General features: G+C 49.2%; 1 protein-coding gene across 1 annotated transcript; it reads left to right on the forward strand.

Moving 5' to 3' along the window:
* The first annotated feature begins 7,887 nt into the window (after nt 1-7,887).
* Cnpy3 (canopy FGF signaling regulator 3) lies at nt 7,888-19,012 on the forward strand. The gene is made up of 6 exons (XM_004649496.2): nt 7,888-8,110; nt 11,524-11,647; nt 14,509-14,605; nt 17,099-17,221; nt 17,436-17,553; nt 18,100-19,012. Exons 1-6 carry the CDS (start codon nt 7,960-7,962, stop codon nt 18,315-18,317), a joined length of 831 nt encoding a protein of 276 aa, XP_004649553.1. The 5' UTR covers nt 7,888-7,959; the 3' UTR covers nt 18,318-19,012.
* The last annotated feature ends 1,166 nt before the right edge of the window (nt 19,013-20,178 follow it).

Consider the following 20,178-nt stretch of genomic DNA (forward strand, 5'->3'; position numbering starts at 1 on the left):
GTTGGTAGTGGCCACAGAAGGAGAGGAAGCAGAAATCTGGGAAGGGTCCCTTGAGGAAGGTTTCTTTCATTTTTATTTTTATTTTTTTGGTTTTTCAAGGTAGGGTCTCACTCTGGCTCAGCCTGACCTGCAATTCACTATGTTGTCTCAGGGTGGCCTCGAACTCATGGTGGTCCTCCTACTTCTGCCTTTTGAGTACTGGGATTAAGAGATTCTTGAGAATGAGAACCTGGGAACTGCAGAGAGGGCCTGAGAATCCAGAAGCTGCTGTGGGGTATGCTTCCTTCCCTATTGTCAGTCACTGGACAAGGCCCTTGAAGTCTCCTTACCCTGGCACAATCTCCGTGAAAAGGCCAGACATGGGCTGGAGACACGGCTCAGCAGTTAAGGCGCTTGTCTGCAAAGCCTAACAACTGGGGTTCAATTCCCCAGGAGTCATGTAAAGCCAGATGCACAAAACGGTGTATGTATCTGGAGTTCTTTGCACATCCACTCTCTCTCTGTGTGTCTCTCTCTTCTCTCTGTGTCTCTCTGCTTGCAGATAAATAAATAAATAAAGACTTTTTTTTTTAAAAGGCAGGGCATGAGCCAGGGAGCTAGGGAGGTGGTGCTGGGCTGAAAATCTTGTACAGACTCGACACAAGTGAATAGGGCCAGGACTCGTGGGGAACAGGATCCTGTCCATTGCCAACAACGTGAAACAGTAAATTGCAAGGTTACAGGTTATTAATCAATTAAGGGCCATTATTCATTTGACAAATATTCAGAATATTCAGTCAGCATCAGCCAGGAGCCAGGTACTGAAGAGGTTTGGCTTTAAAAAAATAAATATTTTTATTTATTTATTTATTTGAGAGAGAGAAAGAGGGGGAGAGAGAATGGGCACTCTAGGGCCTCCAGCCCCTGCAGATGAACTCCAGATGCATGCGCCCCCTTGTGTATCTGGCTTATGTGGGTCCTGGAGAGGCGAACCGGGATTCTTTTGGCTTTGCAGGCAAATGCCTTAACCGCTAAGCCATCTCTCCAGCCTGGCTTTTTTATTTTATCTTATCTTATTTTGATTTTCTCCTGTTTCCTAACGAGGACTCCTACATGGATGGAATAGGAGGTTCCCACAGTGGAGTATGACCTGTGTGTCTATTTCCCCTTTGATAATCACCTTGTGAACTCTGGGTGCTGTCATGGAAAACCTGGGTATCCCCTGGGTACCACAAGGCACATTGCTGGATCAATGGAACTCCCTTAGTATTCTTTATGACACCCGCTTCCGAGCCTTTGTTCATTCTTAGCTGCTCTTCACGGAGACCACTGCTGTCAGCATCCTGGAAGACCCTTCTGCACTTTTTTTTTTTTTTTTTCTTTTTGGATTCTTCATGGAGCTTGAGGCACACACAGCTTCTAGAAAGGAAGTATCCACCACCCCCACAGGGCTTGTTCTGTCCGATGGCCAGGCTGAGGGAAGAGTCCAACTTTAGTTTCAGCATTTTCTCTAGCCATTGTCTCTTTCCAGCCTGCAGCCCAAATGTTGAACCCAGGCCTCCAGAGTAACTAATTCTATTTATTTATTCTTTTGTTTCAAATTTTTATTAACAACTTACATGATTATAAAAAATATCCATGGTGAGCCGGGCGTGGTGGCGCACGCCTTTAATCCCAGCACTTGGGAGGCAGAGGTAGGAGGATCGCCGTGAGTTCGAGGCCACCCTGAGACTCCATAGTGAATTCCAGGTCAGCCTGGACTACAGTGAGACCCTACCTTGAAAAATAAAAAAAATAAATAAAAAAAAATATCCTTGGTGGGCTGGAGAGATGGCTTAGTGGTTGAGCGCTTGCCTGTGAAGCCTAAGGACCCCAGTTCGAGGCTCGGTTCCCCAGGTCCCACGTTAGCCAGATGCACAAGGGGGCGCACGCGTCTGGAGTTTGCAGAGGCTGGAAGCCCTGGCGCGCCCATTCTTTCTCTCTCCCTCTATCTGTCTTTCTCTCTGTGTCTGTCGCTCTCAAATAAATAAATAAATAATTTAAAAAAATATATCCATGGTAATACCCTCCCCCCACTTTCCCCTTTGAAACTCCATTCTCCATCATATCCCCTCCCCCTCTCAATCAGTCTCTCTTTTATTTTGATGACATGATCTTTTCCAATTTATTCTCAACTATTAAAAAATCTTTAATGGGCTGGAGAGATGGCTTAGCGGTTAAGTGCTTGCCTGTGAAGCCTAAGGACCCTGGTTCGAGGCTCGGTTCCCCAGGTCCCACGTTAGCCAGATGCACAAGGGGGCGCACGCGTCTGGAGTTCGTTTGCAGAGGCTGGAAGCCCTGGCGCGCCCATTCTCTCTCTCTCCCTCTATCTGTCTTTCTCTCTGTGTCTGTCGCTCTCAAATAAATAAATTAAAAAAAAAATTTTAAAAAATCTTTAATATTTTGTTTATTTACTTCATAAAGAGGGGGGAGGCAGATAGATAGGGAGAAAGAGAGAAAATGGATTTACCAGGTCCTCCAGCCACTGAAAACAAACTCCAGATGTATGCTCCACCTTGGGCATCTGGCTGTATGTGGGTACTGGGGAATTGAACTCAGGTCCTTAGGCTTTGCAGGCAAACCCCCCTTAACTCTCCAGCCCTGATTTTTTTTTTTTTTTTTTTTTGAGGTATGGTCTTGCTGTAGCCCAAGCTGACCTGGAATTCACTGTCGTCTCAGGATGGACTTGAGCTCACAGCAGTCCTTCTACCTCTGCCTCTTGAGTGCTGGGATTAAAGGCGTGAGCCTCCATGTCCAGTCCAACACAACTGTTTTAAGCAATAAGCTAAGGCCAGAAAATGACAAGTAGAAGGCTTGGGCCTCAGTCCTTTGAAGTCTTTATACAGTAGCAAAAATATCCAATTTGGGCTGGAGAGATGGCTTAGGAGGTTAAGACATTTGCTTGCAAATCCAAAGGACCCAGGTTTGATTCCCCAGAACCCATGTAAGCCAGATGCCCAAGGTGGCGCATGCATCTGGAGTTTGTTTGCAGTGTCTGGTGGCCCTGGAGTGCCCATTCTCTCTCTCAAACAAATAAATACATTTTTAAAAATATATCCAATTTATAGGAAGGCAATGAAAGGAACAGGGAAATAGTGCTTTATGGGTAAGATGCAAATTGCAGATGTCTCAGAAAAGCTGACCTCAGAGGCAGTTTGCAATAGTTCCAAGGATCCAGGGCCCTTCTGAACTCCTGCCCCTTCTACCCTTACTTTCCAAGTACTAGTATTTGAGAGGTGTACACCCCAACTCACATGACTGGCTTAAAAAAAGGCAATTATTTATTTATTTGCAAACAGAGGGGAGAAAATGGGCACGCCAGAGCCTCTTGCCATGGCAAATGAATTCCAGACACATGTGCCACTTTGTGCATCTGACTTTACGTGGGTACTGGAGAATATGAATTCTGGCCTCGGGCTGGAGAGATGGCTCAGCAGTTAAGACACTTGCCTGAGAGGCCTAAAGGATCCTAGATTCGATTCCCCAGTACCCACATAGGCCAGATGCACAAGGAGGTACAAGCATTTGGAGTGTGTTTGCAGCTGCTAGAGGCCTTGGCACACCCATTCTCTATCTGCTTCTCTCTCGCTCTCTCTCTCTAATAAATAAATTTACAAAAAAAAGCACCCTGGCCTTTAGGCTTTGCAAACAAGCACCTTAAACTGCTGAACTTTTTTTTTTTTTTTCAATGCTGGGGATTGAACCCAGGGCTTCATGCTATATTAAGGTACTCTGCCAACTAAATTATAGCCCCAGCCTGACAGTCCTCCTCTTAATAGGGGGTCTTATAGATTATCTCCTAATACCGAGTATCATGTTCTCGCTGAGGAAGAGAGGAAATGCTGCGTAATCTTTCATGGCCACATTCCTGCCTTCTGGGAGCTCAGAATACAACAAAATAAATAGGACAGTAAAAGGGATGGAGACTACATACTAAAAATGCCTGGGTACCATCTGCTAAAGTTTTAGTTGTTTTTTTTTTAACTTATTTATTTATTTATTTGAGAGCGACAGACACAGAGAGAAAGACAGATAGAGGGAGAGAGAGAGAATGGGCGCGCCAGGGCTTCCAGCCACTGCAAACGAACTCCAGAGTGTGCACCCCCTTGTGCATCTGGCTAACGTGGGACCTGGGGAACAGAGCCTCGAACCGGGGTCCTTAGGCTTCACAGGCAAGCGCTTAACCGCTAAGCCATCTCTCCAGCCCAAGTTTTAGTTTTTTAAAAATATATACATTACAAATTTCTTCATTACAAAGTATTTAAATGTAGTCTTTCAAATACATTTTTATTTATTTTTTTTTTTGAGGTAGATTTGCACTCTAGTTCAGGATGACCTGGAATTCATTCACTATGTAGTCCAGGCTGACCTCAAAACTCTTGACCAGCCTCCTGCCTCTGCCTCCCAAGTGCTGGGATAAAGGCGTGTGCCCTGTTTAAGGTTTTCTTTTCTTTTCTTTTCCTTTCTTTTCTTTTCTTTTCTTTTCTTTATATTCTATTTTATTTATTTGAGAGAGAGATTGAGAATGAGAATTGGGGAATCAAACCTGGGTCCTTAGGCTTCACAGGCAAACGTCTAAACTACTAAGCCATCTCTCCAGCCCAAGGTTTTCTTAAAGACTATGGATAGATGATATTTTTTCCAACTTTCAAGTAGAAAGGTAGACGAAAGCAAGACATAGGGTGACAGGTCTAGAGCTTAGGTGACCAGGCAAGGACATCTCATTACCAGATGGCAGTGACATGTGGGGTCCGTTTTTTTTCTTGCCTAAAAATGCTGTAGACTAGTGTGTACTCAGGAAGGGGAAGAAAATCTAAAAATCTAAGTATGGTTCAAGTCATTTTATAACACAAAACAGCTGTGTCGCTTGGGAACTTCTTTTTTTTTTTTCTTTTTTTTTTTTTTTTGAGGTAGGGTCTCCCTGAAGCCCAGGCTGACCTGAAATTCACTCTGTATTCTCAGGGTGACCTTGAACACACGGCAATCCTCCTACTTCTGCCTCCCAAGTGCTGGGATTCAAGGAGTGCACCACCACGCATGGCTACTTAGGAATTTCTTTTTTTTTTTTTTCTTTTTCTTTTTTTTTTTTTCGAGGTAGGGTCTCACTCTGGTCCAGGCTGACCTGGAATTAACTCTGTCATCTCAGGGTGGCCTTGAACTCATGGCAATCCTCCTACCTCTGCCTCCCGAGTGCTGGGATTAAAGGCGTGCGCCACCACGCCCGGCTTTTTTTTTTTTTTTTTTTTAATATTTTTTGTTCATTTTTATTTGTTTATTTGAGAGTGACAGAGGGAAGGAATTTCTTAAAACTCAATTAGGTGTGTGTATGGTTCGTCGGTATCCAGCTTTAATACCTGCCTGTTCCCGTAAGTGCCATGATCCACCGCAAGCCCAGCTGCAGCACACCTGCTGTTAGCAGCCACTTCTTCACATCGGTGCACAGCCAGCCGCATGCTTCTTCCTTCACATCGGTGCACAGCCAGCCGCATGCTTCTTCCTTCACATCAGTGCACAGCCAGCCGCATGCTTCTTCCTTCACATCGGTGCACAGCCAGCCGCATGCTTCTTCCTTCACATCGGTGCACAGCCAGCCGCATGCTTCTTCCTTTGACTCGGGCCCCCGAGGGTGGCTTGAGGGATGATAAGAATGTGGTCAGATGGTTCCAATATGGAGACATGCTTGCCATTTTTTGTCTCACTTAATTCCACACTTAACAGTGTTTTAACCATTTTGGGAAGTTCTTTATCAGTTCTTTTGAACATGCATCACTTTGTGCATCTGGCCATATGTGGGTCCTGGGGAACTGAACGCAGGACGTGAGGTTTTGTAGGAGGCAGACACCTTAACCACTGAGAGATACCTCCAGCCTCTTGGCTTCCTATTTTTCTATTTCCACTCGCCAAGTGTTGAGATTATAGGGTATTCTGGCACAACTGGCTTACTCCATATATAATTTTTTGTCCGGAGGAGTATGTACCTTTTTTAAAAAAAAATATTTTTATTTATTTATTTACTTGACAGAGGAAGAGGCAGAGAGAAAGAGTGAGAGAATGGGCGCGCCAGGGCCCCCAGCCACTGCAAACGAACACCAGACGCATGCACCCCCTTGTGCATCTGGCTAATGTGGGTCCAGGGGAGTCGAACCTGGGTAGTTTGGTATTGCAGGCAAGCACCTTAATCGCTAAGTCATCCCTCCAACACCCCCCCCCTTGTTTTTTGACTTCTCAAGGTAGGGTCTCACTGTAGCCCTGGCTGACCTGGAATTCACTATGTAGTCTCAGGGTGGCCTCAAACTCTCTGCAATCCTCCTACCTCTGCCTCCCAAGTGCTGGGATGAAAGGTGTGTGCCACTACGTCCAGCTATATTTATTTATTTATTTATTTGAGAGAGAGAGAGAGAGAGGGAGGGAGATAGATAGATATGCAGAAATAGGCAGGTAATCGAATCTGGGTCCTTTGGCTTTGCAGGCAAGTGCCTTAACCACTAAGCAAACTCTCCAGCCTGCAATTTATTAATATTTTATTTTTATTTATTTTATTTACTTGACAGAGAAAGAGGGAGGGAGGGAGAGAGAGGGAGAATGGGCACACCAGGGCCTCTAGCCACTGCAAATGAACTCCAGACACGTGTGCCTCCTTGTGCAACTGGCTAATGTGGGTCCTGGGGAATTGAACCTGGGTCCTTTGGGTTTGCAAGCAAATGCCTTAACACTAAGCCCTTCCTCCAGCCTCAGTAATGCAATTTATACGCAGGTGCCCAGTAAGGGTTTACAGCTTTATGTTCAGTCCCAGGAAAGGAGCAACGTATAAAAGGAGGCTTAGAAAACCATGAAGAGAGGCTGACGAGATGGTTATGCAGTTAAGGGTGCTTGCTGATCGCTTCGGTTCAATTCCCCAGTTCCCATGTAAAGCCAGATGCACAAGTGGTGCATGTAGCCTGGAGTTCGTTTGCAGTGGCAGGAAACCCTGGCAAGCCCGTTCTCTCTCATATAAATAAATGCATAAATGAGCTATTAAAAAAATGGTTGGGAGCCAGGGGTGGTGGCTCACGCCTTTAACCCCAGCACGGGGGAGGCAGAAGCAGGAGGATAGCCGCGAGTTCGAGGCCACCCTGAGACTACATAGTGAATTCCAGGTCAGCTTGAGCTAGAGTGAAACCATACCTGGGGGAGGTGGGGGAGTTAAGGCGCTTGCCTCCAAAGCCAAAGGACCTTGGTTCGATTCCCTTGCACTCACATAAACCAGATGCACAAGGTGGCATGCATCTGGAGTTCTTTGCAGTGGCTGAAGGCCATTCTCTCTCAAATAAATAAAGAAAAAAATAAAGAGATGCCAGGCGTGGTGGCGCACGCCTTTAATCCCAGCATTTGGGAGGCAGAGGTAGGAGGCTCGCCGTGAGTTCGAGGCCACTCTGAGACTGCATAGTGAATTCCAGGTCAGCCTGGGCTAGAGCGAGACCGTACTTCGCAAAAAGAAAAGAAGACCTTGAAGCGGCCTCCTCACGTCCTCCAGGCTCAGAACGCAGGAACTGGGCCCGCTCGGGGCACGAACGGGGATTCCAACCCCTGTGTTCTAGTTCTCCACCGAGCCTCCGTTAGAAGGCAGGAAAGTCCTTCGCTATAGGTTCCCGAAGCCACCATCCGCTCTCTTACTGGCCAGAGCCGAAACATCCTCGTCTTCCCATTGGACAGTAACGCAAACCCGGAGAAAGCCCATTGGCTGCTTCGTCCGCGGGGCCTTCGTCCGCTCGGAAGGCGCCAAGCGGGGAGAGAGCGGGTGAGGGGCTCGCTGTTGCCGTGGTGACGCCGAGGCACGTGTGCAATCCCGGAAGCAGCTCGGGGTTGGTTGAGCGAGGTAAGGGGGGGGTAGGGAAAGCCGTTCCGCGCCCGCAGGAGGAAGCGCAGCCCGGGTCCGTCCAGGTCGGCGTCCGGCTGGGGAGCATGGAGTCGTTGCCTGAGCTGGCGGCCCGCGGCCTCGTGCTTCCCATGCTGCTGCTGCTGCTGCTGCTGCCGCCGCCAGCCCCGGAGCTAGGCCCGAGCCACGTCAGGGCGGAGGAGACCGACTGGGTTCGATTGCCCAGCAAATGCGAAGGTGAGGGGGCGGGGCCCGCGAGGCGGATCCTGCCGGAGGGGCGGGGCGTGTGGGGAAGGGTCCTGGGGATGCATGGTTCTGGGCTTTGCAGAGTTTGGAGGGTCACCGGTCCCGCTATGGGCTGGGACACCCCAATAGGGGAGGAAGGAAAAAAAGGAAAAAAAAAACAAAAAACAGGCCGGGTGAAGAATAGCTAATTTAGCCTAAAAGTGGGGGTTGAAGGAATGCTTGATCTGGGAAGCCTGCAGAGAAATTAGGAGTTGGCCAGGAAAAGTAGAGGAGGACCCACCCAGCGGGGAGGAACCACAGAAGCAGGGGCAGATGAAGAGACCTGCGGGCTAAGAAGCTGAGGACGAGTTGGAGGAACTGAAAGGGGCCATAGTCTTGGGAAGTGAACCTCATTGTGCCCTGCACTGCAGCCTCATGTTGTGGGGCTGTATGTTGTCCACACTAACAGCTGCTTGAACACAGGGACTCAAATGTCCTCATATATTCAGTCCCACGGTATCTGGTAGGCATCCAAAAGCTGCTTTGGGGGTCGCATATGATAAGGTGGAGGAGCTGTGAGTGAGTGTGTGTGTGTGTGTGTGTGTGTGTGTGTGGCCCAGAAGCATTGGAGCTTTGGGAGTATTTGGGTGAGAGAAAAAAGATTTTAGGATAAATAAAAATATATTTAAAAAAAAGAAAGAAAACTTAAGGGGTTGGAGAGATGGCTTAGTGGTTAAGACATGTGCCTGCAAAGCCAGAGGATCCCGGTTCGACTCTCCAGGACCCATGTAAGCCAGATGCACAAGGGGATGCATGTATCTGAAGTTTGTTTATAGTGGCTGCAGGCCCCAGCATGCCCATGTGAAAGAATTGGCCACAGATTCCAGATTTTGTCCTCCCCTTTATTTCTGTTAAGGACTTTTACAGTCATTTCTTCCTTTCTCTCTGTTTCTCTATCTCTCTCTCTCTCTCTCTTTTTTTTTTTTTTTTTGGTTTTCCGAGGTAGGTACTCAAGCTAGCTCAGGCTGACCTGGAATTCACTATGTAGTCTCAGGGTGGCCTCCTACCCCTGCCTCCTGAGTGCTGGGATTAAAGGCATGCGCCACCCCGTCCGGCTGTCATTCCTTCCTTTCTATGTCCTAACCCTAGGCCCCCAGAAAAGTTAGATGGAAATTCATTTTAACTGATTTTAAAGCCTACAACCAGGCCAGATGTTCCCTCAGCACTGGGAAGTGGAGAGAGGGAGTTGTGAGACATAATCCTTCCATTTGAGTGATTAAAGAGATCTAGAGATAGCTGACCTTACTGTCAGGGTGGGGAGGGGGGGGTGCAGTGGGATAGACTGTAGTCTATGTCAAATGCTTTCCTTCCATTCTTCCTCTAGTTCTGTCTTTTTTTTAAAAAATATTTTATTTATTTACTTGAGAGAGAGGCAGAGAGAAAGAGAATGGACGCACCAGGGCTTCCAGCCACTGCAAACTTCAGATGCATACACCCCCTTTTGCATCTGGCTTTCATGGGTCCTGGGGAACAGAACCAGGGTCCTTAGGTTTCACATACAAACACCTTAACTGCTAAGCCATTTCCCTATCCCTTTTTAGAAAAAAACAAACAAACAACTATTTGAGAGAGAGAGAAAGAAGCAGAGGGAGGGAGAGAGAATGGGCACACCAGGGCCTCCAGCCACTGTAAACAAACTCCAGATGCACCTGCCCCTTTCTGCATTTGGCTTACATGGGTCCTGGAGAGTCGAACGGGGATCTTCTGGCTTTGCAGACAAATGCCTTAACAGCTAAGCCATCTCTCCAGGCCCCTCCTCTAGTTCTAGCTGACATCCTTTGTGGATTTCAAGCCTTCCTTTTTCTCTCTAGCCCCTAGTGCTTCTCTTTTGATCACAAGGCCTAGGAAAGCTCCCCTTTTCCCTTCAGAGACTCAGAAACATAGAGCAGGGAAGTATCTTAGAGATCACTGTAGCCTAACCTCATTTTGTAATTGGCGAAGATTCATTTACAAAGGCTTTTCAGTCACAGAGTGGTTTGGCAAACTGCAACCCTTGGGCTCCTTTTAATACTGTATTTATTTATTACTGTTACACCGATGTTGTTAAATGTTGAGTGTGTCTGCCCACAACGCCTGCCTTGAGGCTTAGTAGCCTGAGTGGAACAGGCCCCAGCAGAGAGGAAGGAAGAACCTGCCCAGAAACGAGAGCGGGTGGATGTCCGGGAGGGTGAGGGCCTGGGGTCTGTGCCATGAGCTTCCTCCAAGTCTGGTTCTGGAAGGGATCCCTAGAGGGGGTCTTGAAGAGGTAATGTCTGGCAGGATTGAGAAGCAAGGTTATGGTCGGTTGTTGTAAGAGAGAAAGGATATTCCAAACCTCCTCTTCTGGAGTACGACACGTGGAGGGTGTGGGAGAACGGGGCAGATGAGCCAGAAAAAAAAAAATGATGAGTTTGCGTGGAGTACAGGACAGAACCCAGATGGCCCAGGATGGAGAGCTGGAGAGGGGAGACGACCTCAGTGCACTGCAGACTGTGAGATCACCAGCTTATAATTTGGAACTTCTGTGCGTTCCAAGTTCTCCGAGGCATCAATTAATATACTTGTTACAAAATTTCACCAAGCAAGCCTGCAGGGGGTGTAGTTATTTCCCTGGTAAATTGGTTTCAGCCAAACTCCACTGTCAGTGTTTAAACAGTGCAGATGGCACTTAGCCTGCTCCTGGTATTTTAGCCCGAGCCATCACAAGCTGCTTGGTCACACACTTGAGCTCTGACAGCCACAGTCATCAAGCATCCAACATCTGCCGAGCAACACAAAAGAACTCGGATACATAGCTCACACTGTGGGGTCCCCTGCAGTTTAGGTGGACATGAATCTGGCAGAGGCCCACGGTGAAGGGAACTGAGACTAGTTAAGAGTGCCTTTCTGGGGCTGGAGAGATGGCTTAGTGGTTAAGGCACTTGCCTGCAAAGCCTAAGGACTCAGGTTCAATTCCCCAGAATGCACCTAAGCCAGATGCACATAGCGGGGCATGTGTCTGGAGTTCATTTTTAGTGCCCAGAGGTCCTGGTGCACCCATTTGCTCTCTTTCTCTAATAAACAAATAAATAAAACTTTTTTTTTTTTTTTTTAAGAAGGCTTTCTGGGGAAGGAAGTTTTACTATGCTGTCAGGAAACTGGACAGCTAAGCTTTTAAGGGCACTAACCACTTTCAATTTTTTTTTTTTTTTTTTTTTTTTTTAGCTTTCCAGCCTTTCTTCTTAAGAAATATGATAGGGTTGGGGTTTAAGTAAGCCCTGAGCGTGGACATGGGCGGTGACTAATGGCCCTGGAGCTCCATTTCATACAGTGGATTCCACTGGAGGTACGGCCTCCTATCAGAGGCTCCTAGTACTCAGCAGATTGTGTTCATCTTTCTTCCCCAGTGTGTAAATATGTGGCTGTGGAACTGAAGTCAGCCTTTGAAGAAACGGGCAAGACCAAGGAGGTGATTGACACAGGCTATGGCATCCTGGACCGGAAGGCCTCTGGCGTCAAATACACCAAGTCGTAAGTGAATGGGGATTTAGCAGCCTGCTTTGTTTTGGGGTGGCTTCCGGTTCCTTTTCTTCCAGCTAGGGCAAACCCACACAAGGGTGTCAGTTCTCACTGAGACCCGAAATTTGTCATTTGGCTCTGCCCCAACTAATCAGGCAATCTTCAGAAGCATGTTCCCTTCTCTGGGTCTCAAATTTCTCCTCTATAGAAGCAAGACTGATGAAGCTAGATCAGGGAAGGCTAGCCACCAGTGCAATGTTTTAAAAACTGCTAACGTAGGGCGGGCTGGAGGGATGGCTTAGCAGTTAAGGCGTTTGCCTGCAAAGCCAAATGACCCAGGTTCACTTCCCCAGGACCCACATTAGCCAGATGCACAAGAGGACACATGCATCTGGAGTTCATTTGCAGTGGCTAGAAGCCCTGGCACGCCCATTCTCTCTCTCTCCCTCTCTCTCTGACTCTAATAAATAAATAAAAAGAAGAAAAAGAAAAAAATTTTTTGAAAAATTGGTAACATAGGGCCAGATGTGATGCACACATTCACTTCCAGCACTATGAAGGCAGAGGTAAGGGGATCATTGTGAGTTCAAAGCAAGCCTGAGACTACAGAGTGAATTCCAGGTCAGCCTGGGCTAGAGCAAGACCCTGCCTTGGGTGGGGGAGGGGGGAGTCAAAAGGCTGAATTAGAAGAATTTAACAGTACTTCATGGTGAAGGCTGGAAGACCTACTGGTGAGAATGCTGAAGTTGAACTGGCTGATAAGACTGCCTCCCCAGTTCTAGGATTAAAGGCGTGTGCCACCATGCCCTGCATCTTTTTGGTTTTTTCTTTTCTTTCTTTCTTTCTTTCTTTCTTTCTTTTTTTTTTTTTTGTTCTTTATTTATTTATTTGAGAGCAACAGACAAAGAAAGAGATAGAGAGAGAAAAAGAGAGAATGGGTGCATCAGGGCCTCTAGCCACTGCAAACGAACTCCAGACTCACATGCTACCTTGTGCATCTGGCTTACGTGGGTCCTGGGGAATCAAGCCTCCAACGGGGATCCTTAGGCTTCACAGGCAAGTGCTTAACCACTAAGCCATCTCTCCAGGCCCCTTTTTAGTTTTTTATTTTTGAAGAAGAATCTCACTCTAGCTCAGGCTGATATGGAATTCACTGTGTAGTCTTAGGGTGGCCCACTTCTGCCTTCCAAGTGCTGGGATTAAAGGTGTGTGCCACCACACCCGACTGGCTTCAATATTTTTATTTATTCGTTTGCAAGGAGAGAGGGAATGGACACCCCAGGCCTCTAGCTGCTGCAAATGAAGTCCAGCTGCATGTATCACCTTTTGTATCTGGCTTTACATGGGTAATAAGGAATCAAACTCAAGTCATTAGGGTTTACAGGCAGGCACCTTAACTGCTGAGCCATCTCCCTAGCCCAAAATTCAAATTTTTTTTTCTCAATTTTTATTAACATTTTCCATTATTATAAAAAGTATCCCATGGTCCAAAATTCAAATTGTAATAGTGACAAGATCTTACTTGTAAAAAAAAAAAAAAATTGATACATTTTGTTTTACCAAAAAGTAGAAGTGGCCAGGCATGGTGGCACATGTCTTTAATCCCAGCACTCCAGAGGCAGAGGTAGGAGGATTGCCATGAGTTCGAGGCCACCCTGAGACTCCATAGTGAATTCCAGGTCAGCCTGGACTAGAGTGAGACCCTACCTCAAAAAACCAAAACACAAAAAAAGGTAGAAGTGGCTGTGTGTGGTGGTGCATGCCTTTAATTCCTGCACTTGGATGGCAGAGGTAGGAGAATTGCTGTGAGTTTGAGTTTGAGGCCAGCCCGAGACTACATAGTGAATTCCACATCAGCCTGGGCTAGAGCGAGACCCTATCTCAGCGGGAAAACAAAACAAAACCACAAGTCATAGAACATTTGTCTACCATGCATGGTACCTTGGGTTTGAGCTCCAGTGCCATAAGAAAAAAAAATATGGGTTGGAGAGATGGCTTAGTGACTAAGGTGCTTGCCTGTGAAGCCTAAGGACCCAGGTTCGATTCCCCACTACCCATGTGAGCCAGATGCACAAAGTGTCATATGCATCTGGAGTTCGTTTGCAGTGGTTTAGAGGCCCTGGAGTGCCCATTCTGTTTGTCTATTTTCTGCCTTCCTTCCCTCTCTCTCTCTTTCTCTAATAAATAGATAATTTTTTTTTAAAAAAAAGAAAATACATATAAGTGAAAATAAAAAAGTAAATGGATGGAACCAGTTATGGTGGCACACAATCCCAGCATTTGGGAGACTGAGGTAGGAGGATTTCTGAGTTCTAGGCCAGCTTGGACTACAGAGTGAGTTCGAGGACCCTGTCTCATAAAAGCAAGCCAACAACAACAAAAATTGATTGGCTTGGTTTATAACTCAGTGATAGAACTCTCTTATTTGTTTGTTTGTTTAAGAGAGAGAATGGGCACGCTAGGACACCACTGCAGAGGAACTCAAGACACACGTACTACTTTGTACATCTGGCTTACTTGCATCCTGGGGAATCGAACCTGGGTCCTTTGGCTTTGCAGGCAAGCGCCTTAACCACTAAGCTTTCTCTCTATCTAGCCCTCAGTGGTAGAACTTTTGTCTGGCATGTGCAGGGCCTTGGGTTTGATCTTAGACACCATAGCCAAACACCCAAAACCTTGACCTAGAGCTGTTAAGACATTGTCTGTCTGGTCTGTGTTCCAGAGCTTCCAGAGCAGATGACCTGTCTTCCTTCCAGCTCTGCCTTCCGGTTGCTGAGATGTGCACGTGTTGGGCAGCAGGGCTGGAGGGCCGGACCGTTAACCGACGGGGCTGGGAGGAGAACTCAGTTCCTCTCGTGCTGCTGTCTCGGCAGGGACTTACGGTTAATTGAAGTGACTGAGACCATTTGCAAGAGGCTCCTGGACTACAGCCTGCACAAGGAGCGGACTGGCAGCAACCGGTTTGCCAAGGTTGGCTTTGTGCTTATGCCTCATCCCCTCCTGGACTCGGCCCACATGGACCTCCGTGTGTCTGCTGTTGTGTGTGCTTTGCAGGTCACCCTGGGGAACCGTCCTCCTTGTTTCTTCACGTTCTTGGGTAGCACTTTGCACTGTTCCCTGCTGAGTGACCTGACTCTTGAGTTGCGTCAGGAGCATTCACGATGGCCTGGGCCCACACGCCAGGGTCCACTGCCCTGTCAGACACAGACAGAAGTGCTCCAGCAGCTGTCATGGAGCCCTAAATAACTTGAGCAGACAGGACTGGTTCAGGACGTTGCAGACCTGGAAGTGGTATGGTAGGGGAAATGTCAGAAGACACTTGGAGCCAGGTATTACATACTTGTAATCCCAGCATTTGGGAGGTAGAGGCAAGAGAATCAGGAGTTCAAGGCCAGCCTGAGCCAAATATCAAATTCAAGGCCAGTCTACATGAGACCTGCCTTAAAACAACAACAACAACAACAACAAAAAGCCAGGTACGGTGATGTAGGACTTTAATCCCAGTGTTTGGGAGGCTGAGGTAGGAGGATCACCATGAGTTCAAGGTCACCCTGAGACTCCATAGTGAATTCCAGGTCAGCCTGGGCTAGAGTGAGACCCTACCTTGGGGAAAGAAAAAATACTTTGAGGGAATGATTGCCCAATTCATTCTGTGAACCCACTTGGAGGCCACTCTTCAGACCCTGATCAGGGTACCTTGTGTTATATTTAAGGTACTTTTCTTCCTGGAAAAGGAACTGCTGCTGGCAATAGACCCATATGTCCTCAGCGTCTGTCCCGCATTTTCCCCCTAAGATCCCTTCTAACACAGGGCGTAATCCTCTGAGATCTTTTGAGATTTCAAGCAGAAGTCTTGGGTTTATCTTTAAAACTCATATGGAGCCAGGCATTGGTGGTGCAGGTCTGTAATTCCAGCACCTGGAAGGTGGAAGTAGGAAGATCCCTGTGAGTCTGAGGCCATCCTGGGACTGCAGAGTGTGTGTCAGGTCAGCCTGGGCTGGAGTGAGACCCTGCCTCAAAAAACCAAAATTACACATATATATTTGATACTTACATGATGAACAATGATGACAGGAAAATGCTGAAAGGCTTTGCTTTCCATAAGTAATCTGTGATGTTTCTGTGAGAAGACTACAGTGAAAACGCTGCCGTTTGTAGCAGTGTCTTGAATGTGAGCCGAGGTGTTGTAAGCAGTGTCATTGGTGGCGTGTGGCATGACAATGTGTGGTGCAAAGTGCACGTGTTGCATGTTCACAGCCACGGCTGCAGTGGGGGAAACACAGCGTAACATGGGTGGGTCTGCCAGAAACACCTCACATTTCTTGTGTTTGATTTTGAATAATTTTTTTTAATTTTAATTTTTCAAGCTAGGGTCTCACTCCAGCCCGGGCTGACCTGGAATTCACTATGTAGTTTCAGGGTGGCCTCGAACTCTCGGCAATCCTACTACCTCTGCCTCCCCAGTGCTGGGATTAAAAGTGTGCACCACCATGCCTGGCCCAGTTTTTGTTTTGTTTTGTTTTTGTTTTTGTTTTTCAAGGTAGGGTCTCACTCTAGCCCAGGCTGACCTGGAATTCTGTGTAGTCTCAGGGTGGCCTGAAACTCACAGAGATCCACCTACCTCTGCCTCCCAAGTGCTGGAATTAAAGGCGTGTGCCACCTTGGCCCATATATTTTTTTTTTGTGTGTGTTTTATTTTAAGTATTTTATTATTTATTTGTTTGTTAGAGAGAGCAAAAGAGAGAATGCGTGCATCACGGCCTCTAGCCACTGCAAACTAACTGCAGATGCATGTGCCGTCATGTGTATCTGGCTTATGTGGGATCTGGAGAATCGAACCTGGATCCTTAGGCTTCTCAGGCAAGCGCCTTAACCGCTAAGCCATCCCTCCAACTCCCCCCCCCCCTTTTTTTTGAGGTAGGGTCTCATTCTAGCCCAGGCTGACCTGGAATTCACTGTGTAGTTTCATGGTGGCCTCAAACTCACAGTGATCTTCCTACCTCTGCCTCCCATGTGCTGGCATTAAAGGAGTGCACCACCATGCCTGGCCTTGAATTAATTTTTGATCTTTCCGCTTTCAGAAATCTTTCACTGTTCGCAAATTTTCCACAACCCCTCACATTGTAATGTGACCCTCATGTGAGGTGGTGACCTTCACCTTGAGAGGCCAGAGTCTAGAGAATGAGTGTGCCCAGTCAAGACAAGCTCATTCCTGGAAAAGGAGCCCAAGTTCAAAGGGCCAGAGGACAACAGCAGATATTTTTGACCAGTACAGGGGCGAGGAGGATGTGGGTCAAGTTGTGTGTGAGCAGGGGTGGTGGCCGGCCAGCCTGAAAGAGGTCAGGTCAAAGGTGAGAGGCCTCCGAGGTCTTGACTTGTGTGACGCAGATTTGCGGACAGCAGCAGAGGAGGGCGGGAGGCAGGGAAGACGGCCCCGCTCCCATGTCGGGTTGCCTCCTCCAGGGTATGTCGGAGACGTTTGAGACGTTGCACAACCTGGTGCATAAAGGGGTCAAGGTTGTGATGGACATCCCGTATGAGCTGTGGAACGAGACCTCTGCTGAGGTGGCTGACCTCAAGAAGCAGGTAGGGCCCTGTCAGCCTGCTGCCCCCGGCGGGGGTGGGTGGGGGTGGGTCTGCACTGGGGAAGACCACCCAGAGCAAGAGCTGGTGACTGGCCACAGCCTTTCCCCTCTCAGGCCATCTGCCTGTCTCTCAGAGGGTCTTGAATGTTAGCCAAGTGCCCTGAGAGCCAGTGGGGCGTTTGGGCTTTGCCAGTCCCTGGTGGTGTGATTCACAGTGCGACGTGCTGGTGGAAGAGTTTGAGGAGGTGATCGAGGACTGGTACAGGAACCACCAGGAGGAGGACCTGACTGAATTCCTGTGCGCCAACCACGTGCTGAAGGGCAAGGACACCAGTGAGTCTGAGGCGGGAGATGGCCGTGCATCCTATGTGCCCCCTCTCGGGAGAGGGGAGGAGAGGGCATTCTAGAACACCTGCCCTTAGCAAGCTTCATGAGAGAAGATGAGGCAACGCCCTAAGCACACTGAGCCTGGGGTGGGGGGAGGGTGGCCCTAGGCACCACCTGGAAGTGTTTTTTGTGTGTTTGGTACTGGGGATTGATCCCAGGGCCTTGACGCGAACTGGAGATTGATCCCAGGGCCTTGAGGACGGGAACTGGGGATCAATCCCAGGGCCTTGAGGACGTGAACTGGGGATCGATCTCAGGGCCTTGAGGATGCGAACTGGGGATTGATCCCAGGGCCTTGAGGATGCGAACTGGGGATCGAGCCCAGGGCCTTGAGGACGCGAACTGGGGATCGATCCCAGGGCCTTGAGGATGCGAGGCCACTGCTCTACCACTGAGCCTCATCCCAGCCCTGCCGCTCCTCTTACTGGCGGCTTGCAGGCTCGTGCTGCCCCACGGCAAGCCCTCCGGAGGCCTCTCTCTACTTCCCTTTAGGTTGCCTGGCAGAGCGGTGGTCTGGCAAGAAAGGGGACACAGCTGCCCTGGGAGGAAAGAAGTCCAAGAAGAAGGGCAGCACGGCCAAGTCCTCCAGGGGCCACAGCAAGCAGAGGAAAGAACTGGGGGGCCTGGAGGGAGACAGCAGCCCTGAAGAGGAAGAGGAGGGTGTGCAGAAAGCATCCCCTCTCCCACACAGCCCCCCTGATGAGCTGTGAGTCCAACCCAGTGTCCTTGAGCCAAGACCCCTGACCTCAGGGCTGACAGGCCTGGGGGCTCTCCCCCCAAGCTTCCCGTCTCCTGCCTGGGCTGCACCCTCCTCCTGCCTTCAAGCACCAGCGGCAAGCAGAGAAAAGAGAGGGGAGGCCTGCAGGGAGCCTCGAGGAGGAGGGTGTCAGAAGGCGTCCTCCTCTCCTTTCCGCGCTTCGCCGATGAGCTCTGAGCCGGGCCCACCAGCCCCAGGCCCCGAACCAAGCCCCCAGCCCCGAAGCTGAAGAGCGAAGAGCAGGGCTCCGGCTGGCAGGATGGCGCCCCTCCCGACTTCAGGTGCCCTGCGCTCCTGCATCCTCTTTCTGCCCAGGACAGATGCAAGCCCCAGGAAGATCTCAGAGCAGCCACAGCTGCCGGGATCAGCCATCCCCTCTACCAGGCATCTGTCTCCTGACAGGCTGCAGGCAGGCCTGTGGTTTAGGACTTTGGGGACTCCAGTGTGAACTCACAGGGGGTAGCCCGGGCACTGGGCACCAGGACTGGAGCATCTCCAGAGTGGAGAGCGCCCTGCTCCTACCCCCGCAGAGAAGTAAGACTGCAGCCCTCACAACCCCCTGTTTCTACCCACCCTTCCCGTGGACGCTCGTGCGCTGCCCGGCCCTTCACCCCGGGGCTCACAGAGTAAAAAACTTTTGGCCTTTTGGTTCCGATTCCCGAGTCCTCTTCAGTCCCCAGAGGTGCCCCGGAGCCCCTTGTTGCTCCTTCCTGCCCCTTCCCTCCAGCCTCGGGGGCTGAAGAGGGAGAGGGTACTGCCACCCTCACGGGGGAAGCTGAACCTGCCAACTGTAGTTGGAGTGAGTGCCCAGCACTGTCTTGGGTGGAGGGTAGGTGTGGGCAAGGGGTGAAGCCCAGCATGGTGATGGACGCTGCCACGCAGCTGCCCTTGCTCTCCCCACGCCCTCCCCACTCTGCTCCCTGGCCCCTGCTGTGTACTTGTGTCCTGGGCACCTGGCTGCCCTCCTCCCCTCCCACTCTTCCCCCAGGCCCTTGCCATTTGTTGTGTAAAGTGTTTACTGGACACCAGGAGCTGCCACCCCTCCCTCCCTCCCTCCTTCCTGCGTCCATGTGGGCCCTTCCTGTTCTTGAACCTTGTTCCCTGATTGACCACATTTGGTCCCTCTGCTCTTCCGGACTGTTGTACTCCGAGTCCCAACAAGTCCTGGTTACACCATGCTCTCCTAGGCAGGGAGGAACAGGGAGGCTGACCTGTAGGAAGAGGGGCGGGAGGCTCGGGTGCCGCCCTGTTTGTCCTGGGGCATGGATCAAGGCTTTGCTGCCAGTCCTGGTGCTGATAACTGTAGTGCTTTAAGTTATAGGATATCCTATAAGGTGGGTTTCGTTAGTCTGTAGAAAGAGGACAGATAGCAAGTCATGTTGGTGCACACACTCAGGAGGCAGAGGTAGGATTGTCATGAATTCAAGGCCACCCTGAGACTACATAATGAATTCCGGGTCAGTCTGGGCTAGAGCGAGACCCTGCCTCGGAAAACAAAAACAAAAGCAAGACATGCTGCTCAGGTGATGAGGCCAAGGTCTTCCTGAAAGCCATAGAGCTGGGGCTCTGGTTTTCAGACTCTTGAATCCATTGCCTTCTCAGCTATCCACAGCTGCAAAGCCCCTGCTATCCACCCCTGACACAGCGTAATTCATGTTCAACTGGTTTGGTTTCTTGGCCTTGACCCACCATGAGACTATTGAAAATAGGAAGCCAGTAATCCCAGCCTCTTGAAAGGTGTGCCCGCCTCAAAGTTTAACAAGAAAGCATGGGAGGAGAGGCTGGACATGTAGCTCAATGGTAGATCACTTACC

The sequence above is a fragment of the Jaculus jaculus genome, chromosome 8 (genome assembly GCF_020740685.1).
Source record: "Jaculus jaculus isolate mJacJac1 chromosome 8, mJacJac1.mat.Y.cur, whole genome shotgun sequence".
Taxonomy (NCBI): Eukaryota; Metazoa; Chordata; class Mammalia; order Rodentia; family Dipodidae; genus Jaculus; species Jaculus jaculus.

Excerpts from the sequence above, each read along its gene's own strand:
- Cnpy3 (XM_004649496.2), top strand. The coding sequence starts at position 7,960 with ATGGAGTCGTTGCCTGAGCTGGCGGCCCGCGGCCTCGTGCTTCCCATG. Across the intron at positions 11,648-14,508 it reads GGCGTCAAATACACCAAGTC|GGACTTACGGTTAATTGAAG; the intron begins GTAAGTGAATGG and ends CTGTCTCGGCAG. Across the intron at positions 17,554-18,099 it reads GCTGAAGGGCAAGGACACCA|GTTGCCTGGCAGAGCGGTGG; the intron begins GTGAGTCTGAGG and ends ACTTCCCTTTAG.